This window comes from Branchiostoma belcheri, unplaced genomic scaffold, assembly GCF_001625305.1.
Source record: "Branchiostoma belcheri isolate BF01 breed outbred unplaced genomic scaffold, Haploidv18h27 scaffold58, whole genome shotgun sequence".
NCBI lineage: Eukaryota > Metazoa > Chordata > Leptocardii > Amphioxiformes > Branchiostomatidae > Branchiostoma > Branchiostoma belcheri.
In genome coordinates this window covers 538823-552898 of record NW_017804220.1, presented here as the reverse complement: position 1 = coordinate 552898, position 14076 = coordinate 538823, and the positions used below count along the sequence as shown (strand labels likewise).

The 14076-nt window shown below is 41.7% G+C and overlaps 1 protein-coding gene across 1 annotated transcript; it reads right to left on the bottom strand.

Annotated features, from left to right (window-relative positions):
• Positions 1–7373: 7373 nt before the first annotated feature.
• On the bottom strand, positions 7374–13987 carry LOC109481837 (zinc finger and BTB domain-containing protein 49-like). The gene is made up of 6 exons (XM_019784458.1): positions 13793–13987; positions 12159–12849; positions 11347–11524; positions 9567–9667; positions 8544–8684; positions 7374–7952 (listed from the first exon to the last, which is right to left on the bottom strand). Exons 2-6 carry the CDS (start codon positions 12795–12797, stop codon positions 7539–7541), a joined length of 1473 nt encoding a protein of 490 aa, XP_019640017.1. The 5' UTR covers positions 12798–12849; positions 13793–13987; the 3' UTR covers positions 7374–7538.
• Between the last annotated feature and the right edge of the window lie 89 nt (positions 13988–14076).

Here is a 14076-nt window from a genome sequence, read left to right as displayed (position 1 = left end):
GAGAGAGAGAGCATTGTTTATTCAAAATAAAAGCCTTCGCAGCACCAGTGCTGAATTGCGGTTTCTGTACCCAAAGTAACAAACTCGTCCTTCAAATATCATCAGGACTTACACAGAAGATGGCCTGATGCCTTTCCTGCCCTGTCTCATGGTCATTACAGTAGCTGTGGTGTTTGTCTTGGATTCAGTGATGGCCTGAGACCTACTCTGCCCTATCTGATCATGATCACTGGTCATTACAGTAGCTGTGATGTTTGTGCTGGCTTCACTGTTGTTCTGTCTCTGACCTGACTGACTCGCCAATTCTGTAGATACTAAAAGATCCTTTGGTGTTGTTCCCAGACCTTCATACATAGGATTTTGCTTTAAGGCAGCTAGCACTTGGCCATGAGATAGATTTTCAACCTTCAGACATTGAATGTTAGCCTGACACTGACCCTGGCCTGTCTGAATATGATCACTGTTCAGTACAGAAGCTGCTGCGTTTGTGTTGCTACTAGCATTATGATTCAGCCCTAAAGGAACATGCCTGGACTTCATCTTGTACCACACCACAAGAATAGTGGTGCCCACCAGAACGATCCCACATACTGAGCCAATAACAGGTAATAAGGGGAATCTGGGAACAGATTTTGGTTTGTCTGAAGTTACTGCAAGGGGTGCAGTTAGTGTTGACATTGTTTCACCTGTACTACCTGCAGGATGTGTTGTTTTTGCTGTTGAGTCGGCAGTGTGATAACGAGAGAAGACGGTGGCATTGTAACTGTAATTGGCACTTTCTAAAGAGTTAATAAAAAGAGCCTGTGAGGTAGATACTAAGCCTACAGGATGTGCTAATGGTCTGGCATTGCTTTCTGTGTTGCCAACTGAAGATGTTGACATCTCTGATTGGCTAACAGGGGGCTGTGTGGCGGATGTCACAGGGCCTGCTATTGGTCTGGCATTGCTTTTCTGTGTTGCCAACATCTTCAACTGAAGATGTTGACCTTTCTGATTGGCTAACAAGGGGTTGTGTGACAGATGTCACAGGGCCTGCTGTTGGTCTGGCATTGCTTTCTGTGTTGCCAACTGAAGATGTTGACGTTTCTGATTGGCTAGCAAGGGGTTGTGTGACAGATGTCACAGGGCCTGCTGTTGGTCTGGCATTGCTTTCTGTATTGCCAACTGAAGATGTTGACCTTTCTGATTGGCTAACAAGGGGTTGTGTGACAGATGTCACAGGGCCTGCTGTTGGTCTGATATTGCTTTCTAATTCTGTGTTGCCAACTGAAGATGTTAACACTGCAGATGATGAAGTTTGAATATAAACAGTTACCGGTGACATGGTTGTCTCTTCACAAGTCAGTAACTCAGGATTGACAGCAGTAAGCTTCTTTCCCTTCAATTTGGCGGGTTGGGCACATATTATCTGGTCTTTTACTGAAGGAAACTTACTGATATTCAGCCTGAAAGGAGTCATCCTACAGTCACACCGCCAGGGATTATTGCCAAGTTTAATGTAAGGAATGGATGTCAACCAGCCAAAAGCTGAGGGGGGAACGGCAGACATTTTGTTTCCCTGAAGGCACAAAATTTTGAGCATGGGCAGACTTTTAAATGCATTAGAAGGGATGTCAGATATATTGTTGTAATCCAGCCACAACAATTCAAGCTTGGGTAGATTCGCAAATGTATCTCCCTTAATCACTGTTATCTTGTTGTTGGACCAAGGTCCTTGATTGTTGAGATACAAATATTTCAGTTGGGGTAGATTTGAAATGGTACCAGCATGAATCGTTGTTATCTGGTTGAAGGACAGGTCCAAATGTTGTAGTTTGTTTAGAATTTGAAATGTACCAGGCTGAATCATCGCTATCTGGTTAAATGTAAGCCACAACATTTTCAAATCTCTATACCTTAGCATAAGGGACCGATTTACAGTTGTAATAAGATTCTGATTTAAATCCAAGCTAGCGATGGATGTTTTGAAGTTTTGAGGAATGCTGGTAAGGCCCATTTTGACGCACTTGCATCGTGATACTGACTCACACCTACAGTCAGCTTCTGGCATGTTGGGTTCCTTCAGGATGATGAGAAGGAAAATCAGCAGGTGTCTCAGCTTTCTTCCCATGGTGTTCTGTCACCTAGAAAGATCAGGAACCGTCTTTGTAAGGCCAAGCCATCTTAATGTGGTGAATCTCGAAGTAAAAGATAATATAACTCCTTACCTGTAGCCCCTCCCTCCCACACTCTAAAAATGTCCGTATCTTCTATATATTGTGTTCAACTTCATTTCACTCTCTGGAAGATTGAATTAATCACATTAACGTAATGGGTTCTATCGGTGCGCCAGCCTTTTGACAGTTGTTTTAATATTATGTTCACTGTACGTTTGTATTTGTTACCCAAATCTTATTATTATGTTCTATATGTTTTATGAGCAAATAAAGCATCCTTATAAGCACGATATGTGCTTTCTGCCCAATGCTCTCAAAATAAAAGATAATATTTAATTCAAGATAAATCAACATCAAAAGAGGTTTCCGAAAGGAAATGTTTTGGTCCAAAAAGGAGAGAAAATGTTGAATTCATAATTTTGTTTTCATATATTTCGGGGTAACTCCAAAGGTCCTATTTGAATTTTCAAATCAGTATATTGAAGGTTATTTCTCTCGGTTTGCTGTTGGGCATGTAAAATACGTGCTTCGAATACAGTAGTTGCTATTTTATTGTACCAACCAGTCCTAAGTTCTTGTAAGTTTAGTAATATGGACCTGTTGATTGTCTGAGACTTTCTGCTTGAATATTAATTTTGTTCTCTGTTTATGACCCCCCTTCTATTTATTATATTTTTACTTTATTTTGTCTAAAAAAATTTTGGAGCATTGGACAGACAGCACATAATGTGCTTATAACTATAATGATCCTTTACGTAATTACTCATAAAACATAAGAAACACTAGAAAGGCCGACATTTGTTTAGGAGCAAACGTAGCATGGCTTCACTACATTCCCCATACCAAACATCCCCCTCCCACACAAATGGATTGTTCTTTAAGTCACCCCTGTTCAAAATGTGAAATGTTCCAACACTCTATACCCCCATGCAGCAATGGAATATTCCAATGCCTTTTACTGTTGGAACATGTAGATTGACAGGATCCATGCCACCCTATATCTGCTTGGAGGCCAAGCCACTTTGCACATTTTCTACATACATTTTGGGGCATTGGACAGAAAGCACATAATGTGCTTATAACTTTAAAGATCCTTTACTCATAAAACATAAGGAACATAATCACGCAGTTAGGGTAACGAATACAAAACGTAAGCAAATACAGTGGACATAAAATGAAAATGCATTGCGCATGCGCACCAACAGAACCTATAACGTTAATGAGATTTATCAAATCTTCCAGAGAGTGACTTGCTAGCTGTGTGACAGATGTCACTTGTACAGGGCCTACTGTTGGTGTGGCAATTGAACACAATATCGAAGATACGGTGATTTCTATCCCGCAGATAAGTAAATTAGCTGAAGAATAAAAATAAAATTCTAACGTTTTATATTTCAACTGCACAAAAAAATCTAAGGTTCCACACCTTCACGGTCCGTGGAGTATATAATTCATATTGTTTACGAATGCTGACAGTTTTAAACGTCACATTAACGGTTATACCTTTAACGCTACAAGACTTAAAGCATAGCTGATATCACAATAAAGATACAAAATACAGGCTTACCGCCACCCCTTATACCCCCTTTCCTTAAAGTAGTGTGGTACAGTCCATTAGGCCCACACGGTTTAACTCCTCGAAAGAACACCAGGTAATGACCACACCACATACAGCAGGGGGTGTCAATTTTATCTAAATACGTTGTTAGGCCCTGAAATCACCATGTTTCTATGGGACCTCAATGGCTATCCACATGATCATGAGCTATAGGTGCAAATGCAAACAGACGCAGCCAAAAGAAAACAAAGAATTCTATCGGGACCTGCTTGACAGCTTGTCCCGATCTAAAAGATACTAGACCTGGTGGATTGACGCATACACTTTCACAACAGTCCCCATCCTAGTTCACAACTCGATTACAAATAAAAACAGCACATTAAACCTCGCATATATGTTAATTTCAGATTAATTGCCTGCCTATGGGCGTAGGCCCGTGACTCTTAATATTTAGCTGTGATAAACTGTCTATGCAACCAATTCTACAATTAATGATTATCCACAGGCAGAAGCGTACCTTTCAGGTGAGTTAGAACTGCAGTTGTCACTTTCTCGGACACAGGTTGCGCTGTTGTTCACGTAGGGTGTGTCTCCTTCGGTAGCTGATCCGTACTGCCGTGTGACAAACTCAAACCACCCAAGATTAGTGTTGCGTATATGGTTATGTTGATTGTCTGAAGCTGGCTACATGAATAACGTTAACATTTACGATCATGATACGTTACGTCATACCACGTACTAAGATTTGTTTTATTTATTTATTTGTTTTATTTAAACAGGGTAGAAACCACTGCTTTTCAGGAATGCCCTGTAACAACAAGTGAAACATGAAAACAATGAAATCGACACATTGACAATACGTTACGTTACAAAATAACCAAGCGTCAAAACAAAATCGTTTACCGTAAATCAATGTCGTTCAACCAGGTCAAGGTCAGAGGTCAGCAGTGTTGCTTCAGAAGCTTCTTCAAAGTACAAATTAGGATGAGATTTCTACATGTAAGATTTTCATTGCGTCAGACATTTCTCATTAAACAATACTAATCATTGTTGTGTCTAGAATATACATATTAAAATAAAAATCATATTCTGAAATAATATTCTGAGGTTTGTTAGATATACAGAAAATTAGACCTAGTGGTTGCTGCAGTTTTTTGGCGACGTTTCTGGGGCAGAGCCTTTTAGTATCATGATGTTATACGTCCTGTCCTGTCCTGTCCTGTCCTGGAATTTGGTCAGAGTACGCGTATTATACGCCACACTTCATAGAAGTCACGTGACAAGTCTCAGTGGGTCAGTCTGGTCATATTAAAGAAGACCGGAGTGACCAGTCAAAGGCTTTAGGCAATAACAACCTCTTGTGTTGCATCAAAATTTAAATATGTAACTACTAACGCATATTAACTTTCAAAAGTTTTCTTAAATATGTAATTACCAACAAAACTGAACTTTCATGACATTTTTTTATTATTATTGTTGTTGTGTATACTGAATAACATTCTTGATTGTGTGTCCATATTAATACTCACTTGACTACACTGTTGAAATATAGGCTGGCTTAAACAATTTTAATTGCTTAAAAGCCTGTAATACTTTGAATGATCTTTAAAGCACAACAATTGTACAGTCATGGAACAAAGTATGGCAAGTTCGGGCGATTTTCTACAAGAAACTAGAGTTCTATCTTAAAGCAAAAAATAAGGTGCAACCAATAGCTTGGTCCAACAAATAATCTTTAACAATTCTAAATGGTATAATTATATTGGACATATGACTGGGTACTTTCATCTTGCAGTTAGTTACATACATTACTAACAATTGCACATAATGTTATCATACATCATTACATGTATACATGTGTAACATCCTTGTCGATAATATTACCAGGGTCCATAATATCGCCACCTTTGAAACTGTGTGCTTTGAGATATTTTTACTGCAACATACTTTTGGTATGCACTCCTGCACACCTCAAATGTACATACCTAGGGTCTGTTGCAGTAAAAATATCTTTAAGCACACTTTTTCTCAAGGTGGCGATATTATGGACCCTGGTGATATTATGTACACGGATGTTAACAGTAGATACAAAGAAAACCTGCAGGCCTTTCCCACTCTCCTGTGGGGGCATTCAGTTACAAAAAAACTATATGCTTACAGCTATCAGTTCCAAGGCAAAAACTTTGTCATAATGTAATTGTACATACAACCGTTAATAACAATGCAGATACAGTGTGTACAACTGTTACAGTATAACTTCTAATGTAAGTCCAGATCTCTACTCCATGGTCTGTTCTTGCTTCACCCCATCCTCTGGGCCATTTCCATTTTTCCATGGGGGTGTTCAAGTCTATGCTTACAGAAGTCAGTGTGAAGGCAAAAAAACTATGTCATAATTCAGTTATTTTATACTATTAATTGCACATTGTGCAAATACATGTACAATATTGTTACACTAAATTTATGTATACAGTTACATATGACTTACAGTTCTGATCTCTATTACATGGCTTGTTCTTGCTTTACTCTGAGCCTTCCATGGGGGTGTTCAAGTCTATGCTTACAGAAGTCGGGCCAAGGCAAAAACTATGTCATATTTTGCAGTAGCAATGAAGCGAGTTAACTTGTTGACAAGAATATCAAATTTTGTGCCACGGAAAACGCTTGAAATCTTGTACAAAGCCATGATACGTCCTTTACTTGAGTACGCCAATGTTGCCTGGTGTGGTGTTCTTATGAAGGATTCAGACCTCCTTGAGTCAGTCCAGGTGTCCGCTGCCCGGGCTTGCACAGGCGCAATGAGAGGGACGAATCACCACCGCATTCTATGTGACGTCGGTTGGGAAACACTTGCCAACAGACGCGAAAAGTTCAAACTTGTCCACTTTTATAAAATGGCCAATGGCTTAGTTCCCAAATATCTACAAGACTTGGTTCCCCCACTTATCCGTGATTCCACCCCTTATGGCCTGCGTACTGACCAGAATTATCTCCCTTTTACCCTCAAAACTGAAAAGTACAAAAAATCTTTCTTGCCTTCTGCTGTTTTCTCTTGGAACAAGTTACCCCAGACCGCCAAAGAATCCCCATCCATTCGTGCATTCAAAAATGAATTAGAGTCTTGCTTTGATAGCATGCCCAGACATCCTCACTACTCTCACGGCCACGGACACCATGTGACTCACCTTACCAGACTCAGGCTTGGTTTCAGCCAGCTGAACTACCATCTATTCCAGCATCACTGTATCAGTAGTCCCGAGTGCAAATGTGGGCATCCAAATGAGACACCAGAACACTATTTATTACAATGCAAATGTTATAATACTGAAAGGACCTTCCGACCCACTCAACGTAAACGACGCCACATTATGTACTTTACTTCTTACAGGTAGCCCCTCCCTTCCATACCCTACCAACTGCCATATCTTTGATATTGTGTTTAACTATATCCACCACTCTGGAAGATTTGACCAATCTCAATAATGTCATGCTAGGTATTGGTGCGCCAGCCACTTTCATTTTATGTTAATGCTATACTTTGTCATTTATGTTTACATTTGTATTATGTTTTATGAGCAGCGGATTTACATAAGCACAACAAGTGCTTCCTATCCAATGCTCAAAAATCCACGTGAATAAAATAAAATATTTTGCAGTATAATTGCACATGCGCAAAAAAAAAATACATGTACAAATGTTACAGTATAACTCCTAATGGTCTGTCCTCTGGGCCATTCCCATTTTTGCATGGGGGTATGTCATAATTCAATATAATGCATGTACAAATGTTACTTACAATATATTTTCTAATGTAAGTCCAGTCTCTACTCCATGGCTTGTTCTTGCTTTAACCCGTCCTCTGGGCCATTTCCACTCTCTTCCATGGGGGTGTTCTGGTCCGCACTAACAGACGATGGTTCTGAAGATGAGGCCATGTCCCCACACGGTGCGGCGAGGCCCTGCGGTGACCGGTCTCCGTCCGGGCTCTGCGCTTCCACCAGCTCCGTGTCGTGTTTGATCTTCATGTGGTTGCGCAGCCCGGCCACGGTGGCGTAGCGATAGTGGCAGATCTTACAGGTCATGGGGGACCCGCCCATGTGGCGCATCACGTGCATCTTCAGGTTCTTCTTGTGGGTGAACTTGCGGCCGCAGATGTCGCACTTGTGGGGCTTCTCGGCCAGGTGCAGCAGCATGTGGTCCTTCAGGACGTCCATCCGCGCAAACGACTTACCGCAAACCTGGCGGCAGAAATAAAGGACAAAATTGAGGCATAATCACTGAAAAGTCTACTTTTCATGTTTACCTTTATAGAAGAAAGACATAATTGTTTTTGCTTTGTATTTTGTTCTTCTTCTCCATGATCCAAACACATAAAAAGGTCAATGACCTGGACCAGATGACTGTCACCATGGTAACTGGTGATGTAGCAGACACCCTGTGGTGTTGGGTTACATTATGTAGCAGGACAGAGCTGGAGCAGATGGTCACTACATACTAGAATTTGAATGTGTTTGAGTAAGAATAAACAGAGCAGTAGTTGTTGGGCTAGATTATGTGAAGGTAGACCAATCAGGAAGCTCAGTTTCAAATGTTCTTAACTGATCAGAAAGCTTGAGTTCAAATGTTCCTAACCAATCAGGACATTTAACTCCAAATTTCTCAACCAATCAGGAAGCTTCATGTACAATATTCCTAACCAATTGGAAAACTTGATTGCAAATTTTCTCAGCCAATCAGGTAGCCTGATTTCAAACATTCTTAACCTATCAGAGAGCTTGATTCAAAATGTTCTTAACCAATCAGGAAGCTTGATTTGAAAGGTATCTGACCTGGCAGACATGGCGTCTCCACATGGAGTGGTTGTGCATGTGGCGCTGTAGACTAGACTTCCAGGTGAAAGTGCTGTCACACACCGGGCAGGCGTAGTACACCTTCCCAAGGTCATCTGTACGCTTGGCCGTGCCTGGAACCTGGACAAGGAGGACATGGTTATGAAGCATCACCAGAGATCTTCCGAACTTCAAACGTAAAGTCAATGCCTACCTCAGCGACACTCGTCAGCGACCTGTATAGCAAACATTATTCAGCACAGCTGCTAAGCTGAGGACTTGGTGACAGCATAGAAAAAAAAAGCAAGTTTAAACTGCAATTTCCAACACAACAAATTGGACTGACCCAAATTTTCGACTGTACAACTCCAGTACTAGTCTTTGTCAAGGAATGAGCAATCCAGCGCTTCCGTGACGCCACGCAGATAACACATGTGACTCTTTGAGCAGTGGATCATAGGTTGCAGAAAGTCTGTGGCGCCCCCCGTCTCGATCTGTTGAGGGATGGTTGTAATGCCCTGATGTAGATGGCCTCTTTAATCCCTCATGCAAAGAAGTCTGGTTCTGTGTCCAAGATTCTTACTTTGTCCAGTGAGACTGAATGTCCAGGCGATTCTATGTGTGTATGTTGTGATGGCATCTGTTTTACACACACGTGTGTTATCCCGGTGATGTCACAGAAGCTGTGGATTGCTCATTCCGTTTTTGTCCAATTTGTTGTGTTGAAAATTGCACTTTAAACTTGCTTCATAATGATTTCTACCAACATAGATGAACGTTCAAGATAATGAGGAGATGGTGTTATGTGATTGGCCTATTTCTAACCAATCAGCAAGCTCAATTTGAAATCTTCCCAACCAGTGTGTGGCGGCAGGTACAGCAAAAAAAAGTCGACAAATGATAATACGTTCTTGGTACAAAAGTGACCACGAAAACTGAAAAATATAAAAGTACCACAAAACATATCGTGCTTTACAGTAATCAAATCAACGTGGCTTTAGTAGATGAATATGAAGCACTTACCTGGAGGGTAGGGCTGTACTGGTCATGTGTAGGTGCAGCTGACAGTGTGGCACTGCCATCTCTCTGTAGCACATTCCCATCTGTGGACCACGAAGTTACACCTGGAGCAACAGAAACAAATTCCATGAAATAAAGACTAAGCTTTAAGTTTAACTTTCAAGACTAGCTAACACAGAATTGGGACTTACCCCAAAATTTCGGTTGACTCCATCAACCTTGTTCACGGAATCGACCCGTCTACTCTTGGAATTTGTACCAACACAGATTAACTTTCGTGCTAAATTCTTCCTCGTTTAGGCCACACCGATTTAATTTTATGGATGACATCTGTATGCACATTGATTTTTGCCTGTTCTCAAAAAAAGTGTATAAATTAATAAAAATTTACCTGCTCTAAAGGCTCAAGCATGGGTGCCATCCTCCGTAGTCCATGGTAGCTAGTGACAATAGGAAGCTGGCGGTAACTAAGGAGGACGGCACCCCGGCTGCCAAAGCTCATAAATGCCACAAAATAGCCAGCATGAGCCAGCTTGTCATAAAAGTCATAAAATGTACTACCGCAAATTCACAACACCATGACAGTTTTACATTCCTGTGGTTTAGCAGCATTTTGGAGGGGGGGGGGGGCTTATATGCAATTAACAAGTACAGTCAAACAGGTCTAAGACAACCACGTATGGGGCATAGGAAAGGTGGTCTTCTTAGACAGAGAACAAGAAAACATAATTCACAGCGTAAAAACTGTCATGCTGCCAAAATCAGTTACAAACAGGTCAATTCCATCAAGATTTCTTGCTACATGTAGTTAGGCCACACCGACTTGGTTTCATGGATGACATCCTCTAAAGACCTCCATACTAGTGGGCGCGGGCGAATAATATCAGGCCTCGAAATTAACTTTTTTCACTATTGTCCCAGAATTGTCCCGAACATAGATTTCAATTGTCCCGAACTGAAGATGGACTGTCCCAGCCTGCTTTTCAGAAAATAAGTTGATGACAAAAATAAGAAAACAACAACTGAATTTGTACAACATGAAGTCCACTTTATTAGTAAATGTAGGGAAATACATGATAATATCATGGGCATGGCACCGTCCCTGATATTTGGAATCCCTGACTGGTCAAATTTAAATGTTTGTCAGAGTATTATATATTTATAGGCTGCCAGCAGTCTGCCGCAGGATGGATGGATCGCGTTCCCAAATGACGTGGATGGTCTTAGAATTTTCCAATTGCCCCAAAATTGTCCCGAAACGTAATTTGAATTGTCCCAAGCTGAAAATTTAGTGTCATTTGACACTGGGACAATGTTAATTTCGAGCCCTGAATATTTTTTTTTTAAATCCGGCCAAAAATAAAAATGCTGCTAAACCAGAGGAATACAAAGCTGGTATTATGAATTTGCAGCAGTGCATAGCGACATGTACGACATGCCGGCACATGCCATTTTTTGCGGATTTATGAGTCGGCACTGTACGTATGTACTGAGTTCTTGATCCGCGGAACTTTGGCAGCCTGGGTGCCATCCTCAAGGGTTACCACCGGCTCTGCATTGTCACTATCATGGTCCTTTTTTTTTTCATGGACTACAAAGGCCTAGAGCCAAGCCAGAGCCTCGAGGGACGTGATCTTTTTTTTTTTTGAGAACAGATTAAAATCAATGCACGCACGGATGTCATCCATAAAATTAAGATGGCGTGGCCTTATCTTTAAAAAAAAATGTCCAGAACACATTGGAACCATCGGTCTTTCCTCATCTAAGAGAAGTAGCTACTTACCAGGCTGCAACTGCAGTCCATCCCCTGTGGTGTCTACTGCCCTCTCTCTGACAGCAGTAAATCTGCTCTGCGCCTGCATGGGTGCCGACCTCGCCTCGACCCCAGCAGTTGAAGAGGTGCTGCTGTCCTCGGACGGGTCCATCTGATCCTGCTCCACTTTCAGGACTGGCATGTCCCACTGTAGAGAGTGGACAGGGGTTCTTTTTTAAAATCTAAATCAATATTTCTATGGTATAACAAGTTTCTTCTTTCTACACCAGTCAGGGTTTTTGCATCTGATGTTTTGGTGACTGTCTGTCAACAATGACTGGTTCTGATGCTGTCATGTGCTTGTCTGTGTTAGTACAAAAATGTAGTTGCATTGTTTAAATTAAAGGCATCTAATTACATAATATGCAGTTTTAAGGCTTGGAAACCAGATTGTTCAATTTAGTAATGTACACACTACACATTGAAACAAAATTATCCCAATGTATGGGATTCATGGAGGATTCATGGAGGATAAAAATGTCCAAAATTCTGACAGAAAACTGGTTAATGGAAGGACCTTGGGCTGAATTTTAGGGTATAACCTAGTAGAAAATAAACAAGTCATCTTGGGGCCTGTTTCTGCAGTTTTAAAAGTATGAAATACCCAAACTGTGAAATACTAATTCATGTTTCAACAACCCTTGTTGTACTGATACATATATCACTTGAATTGGTCACAGCCTGTTTTCCTCAAAAATACTGGTTGAAAGACAGTGTAGGGAACTAAATCACTACATTCAAACAGCCTGGTGAGAACACTGGTAAGACTTTCCTATTTTTACCTGGCCATGGGGGTTGGGGTCCTTTCTGTGTGGGGATCCTGTGGAGTGAGGGTTGGCGCTGGGCGACTCGACTCGACTACTGCCGACAGAACGACCGGACTGGAAGGACGTGCTTGACCCGAAGTAGTCTATCCCATCCTCCTGACTGTCCGCGATCGGCGCCGCTTGTCTCGCCCGATCATGGAACCCTCCCTCCGTGCTGGAACACGCTGTGGCGGTCAGGGTCTCCGACGAGTTGACGGCCATGGCCATGGACGCCATGCTGCGCTTGAGGTACTGCGAGCAGACGTCCACCACGTTTTCCAGGTTCAACATGGTGGCCGCGACCAGGATGTCGCCCGTGTTTCCCGCGTTCAGCGTGAGCTTGTGCGTGTACATGAAGTCCAGGATTTTCGAGAAGGTTTCGATTTTCAGGGTGGGGAGGTGGAGCTCGTTGGGGACCTCACCGCCGCTCGTGAAGACGGAACGGAAGTACGAGCTGCTGGCGGCCAGGACGGCGCGGTGGCACGGGAACTGCATCCCCATGACAACCACGGTCAGGTCGCAGAGCTGGCCCCGTTGACGCATGTCGTTCAGGTGTTTGACGAAGCTGGCGGCCATGTTGGGAAACTTGAAGGTGGTTTCCTTTGTCGCCGCCATCTTGGAACAGTTTTTTTTTCTCACCACTGGTCTGGAAAATTGAGCAACAGTCCTATAGGAAGCCGGAAGAAAGGAGAGAATAAAGTCAATGGGCTGCATGTGAAAAAATGAAGGTAGCATGAGTGGGTTGGAAGAGAATAAACGTTACATCAACATCATGAGGTTTTGTCCCTAAATTCCAATCCAGATTTGTTCAAACCCTCCCCTAAGATCCTATATACCACAGCAGATCTTTATAATCTGAAACAATCTATGTTCCCCTTCTTTATGCATCTATGCTGTACAGATAAATTTATATTTCTAATGAGCTTAGACAAACCTTCTGTATAATTTGAAACATATCTGTTCTTACCTTTTTACCATTACTAAGAAACTTAATACTTGATTGTAGCTAGTTGACGATGTATAAATGCAACGTTATCTATATTCCATCCTTTTGTTGTGACCTGTATTTAACCCAGTGGGTATGTGTGTACCATCAAATCGAAAAGACCAGGGGGTAGTGATGCATACCTAAACCCAATTTCAGGTTCAGGTCCGGATTCAAGTCCAGAGGTTTAGGTTCAGTTCCGGACTTGTAAGTCCGGACCTAAACCATGGCATATACAAAATTGCATATTGGCAACCTTGCAATGTTGTCTGGGTGAAACTTTGGCCACATAATTAATATAACATGGAGGCCGACACTTGATGATGCCCGATGGCAATGTTTTCTTCATTTTGCAGCAAAGATTTTGCAATCTGCGGAAGGTTTCAGGTGGTTTGGAAAGAAAAGGGGTATGTGAAATGGTCTTTTATGGTAATAAGTCCGGACTCGGTTCTTGACTTTTAGGTTTTTTTGGACTTGAACCTAAACATTCTTACAAGTCCGGATCCAAGTCCAGTGAACCGGTATGCATCACTACCAGGGGGCGTGTGGGTGGATCAATGGCCTGAGTGAGTCCGGACCCGTATCAACATAATTTGACTTGACAAAAAATAAAAGAAAAATGTACCTTTCAGACAACCTTCCCTTCTATCCAGGAAAGAGCAGGCCAGGAAAGGGATTCTGACGACAAACAAAGCTTCTAAAGATTTCCGAGGAGACGCGTTGTGTGTCAAAGAGAAATTTCGGGGAAAGAAAACATTTTCTAAACACTTCCCTCCGCCATGTTTGGAATATCCCAACTCAACTGCTCAAATAGGTAGATGCAAATATTAACTTATTAAAGATATGTATTCACTAAAAGTTGGGTACAATTGTATAAACATTGAAAATATACGAATAGAGCTTTTTCGT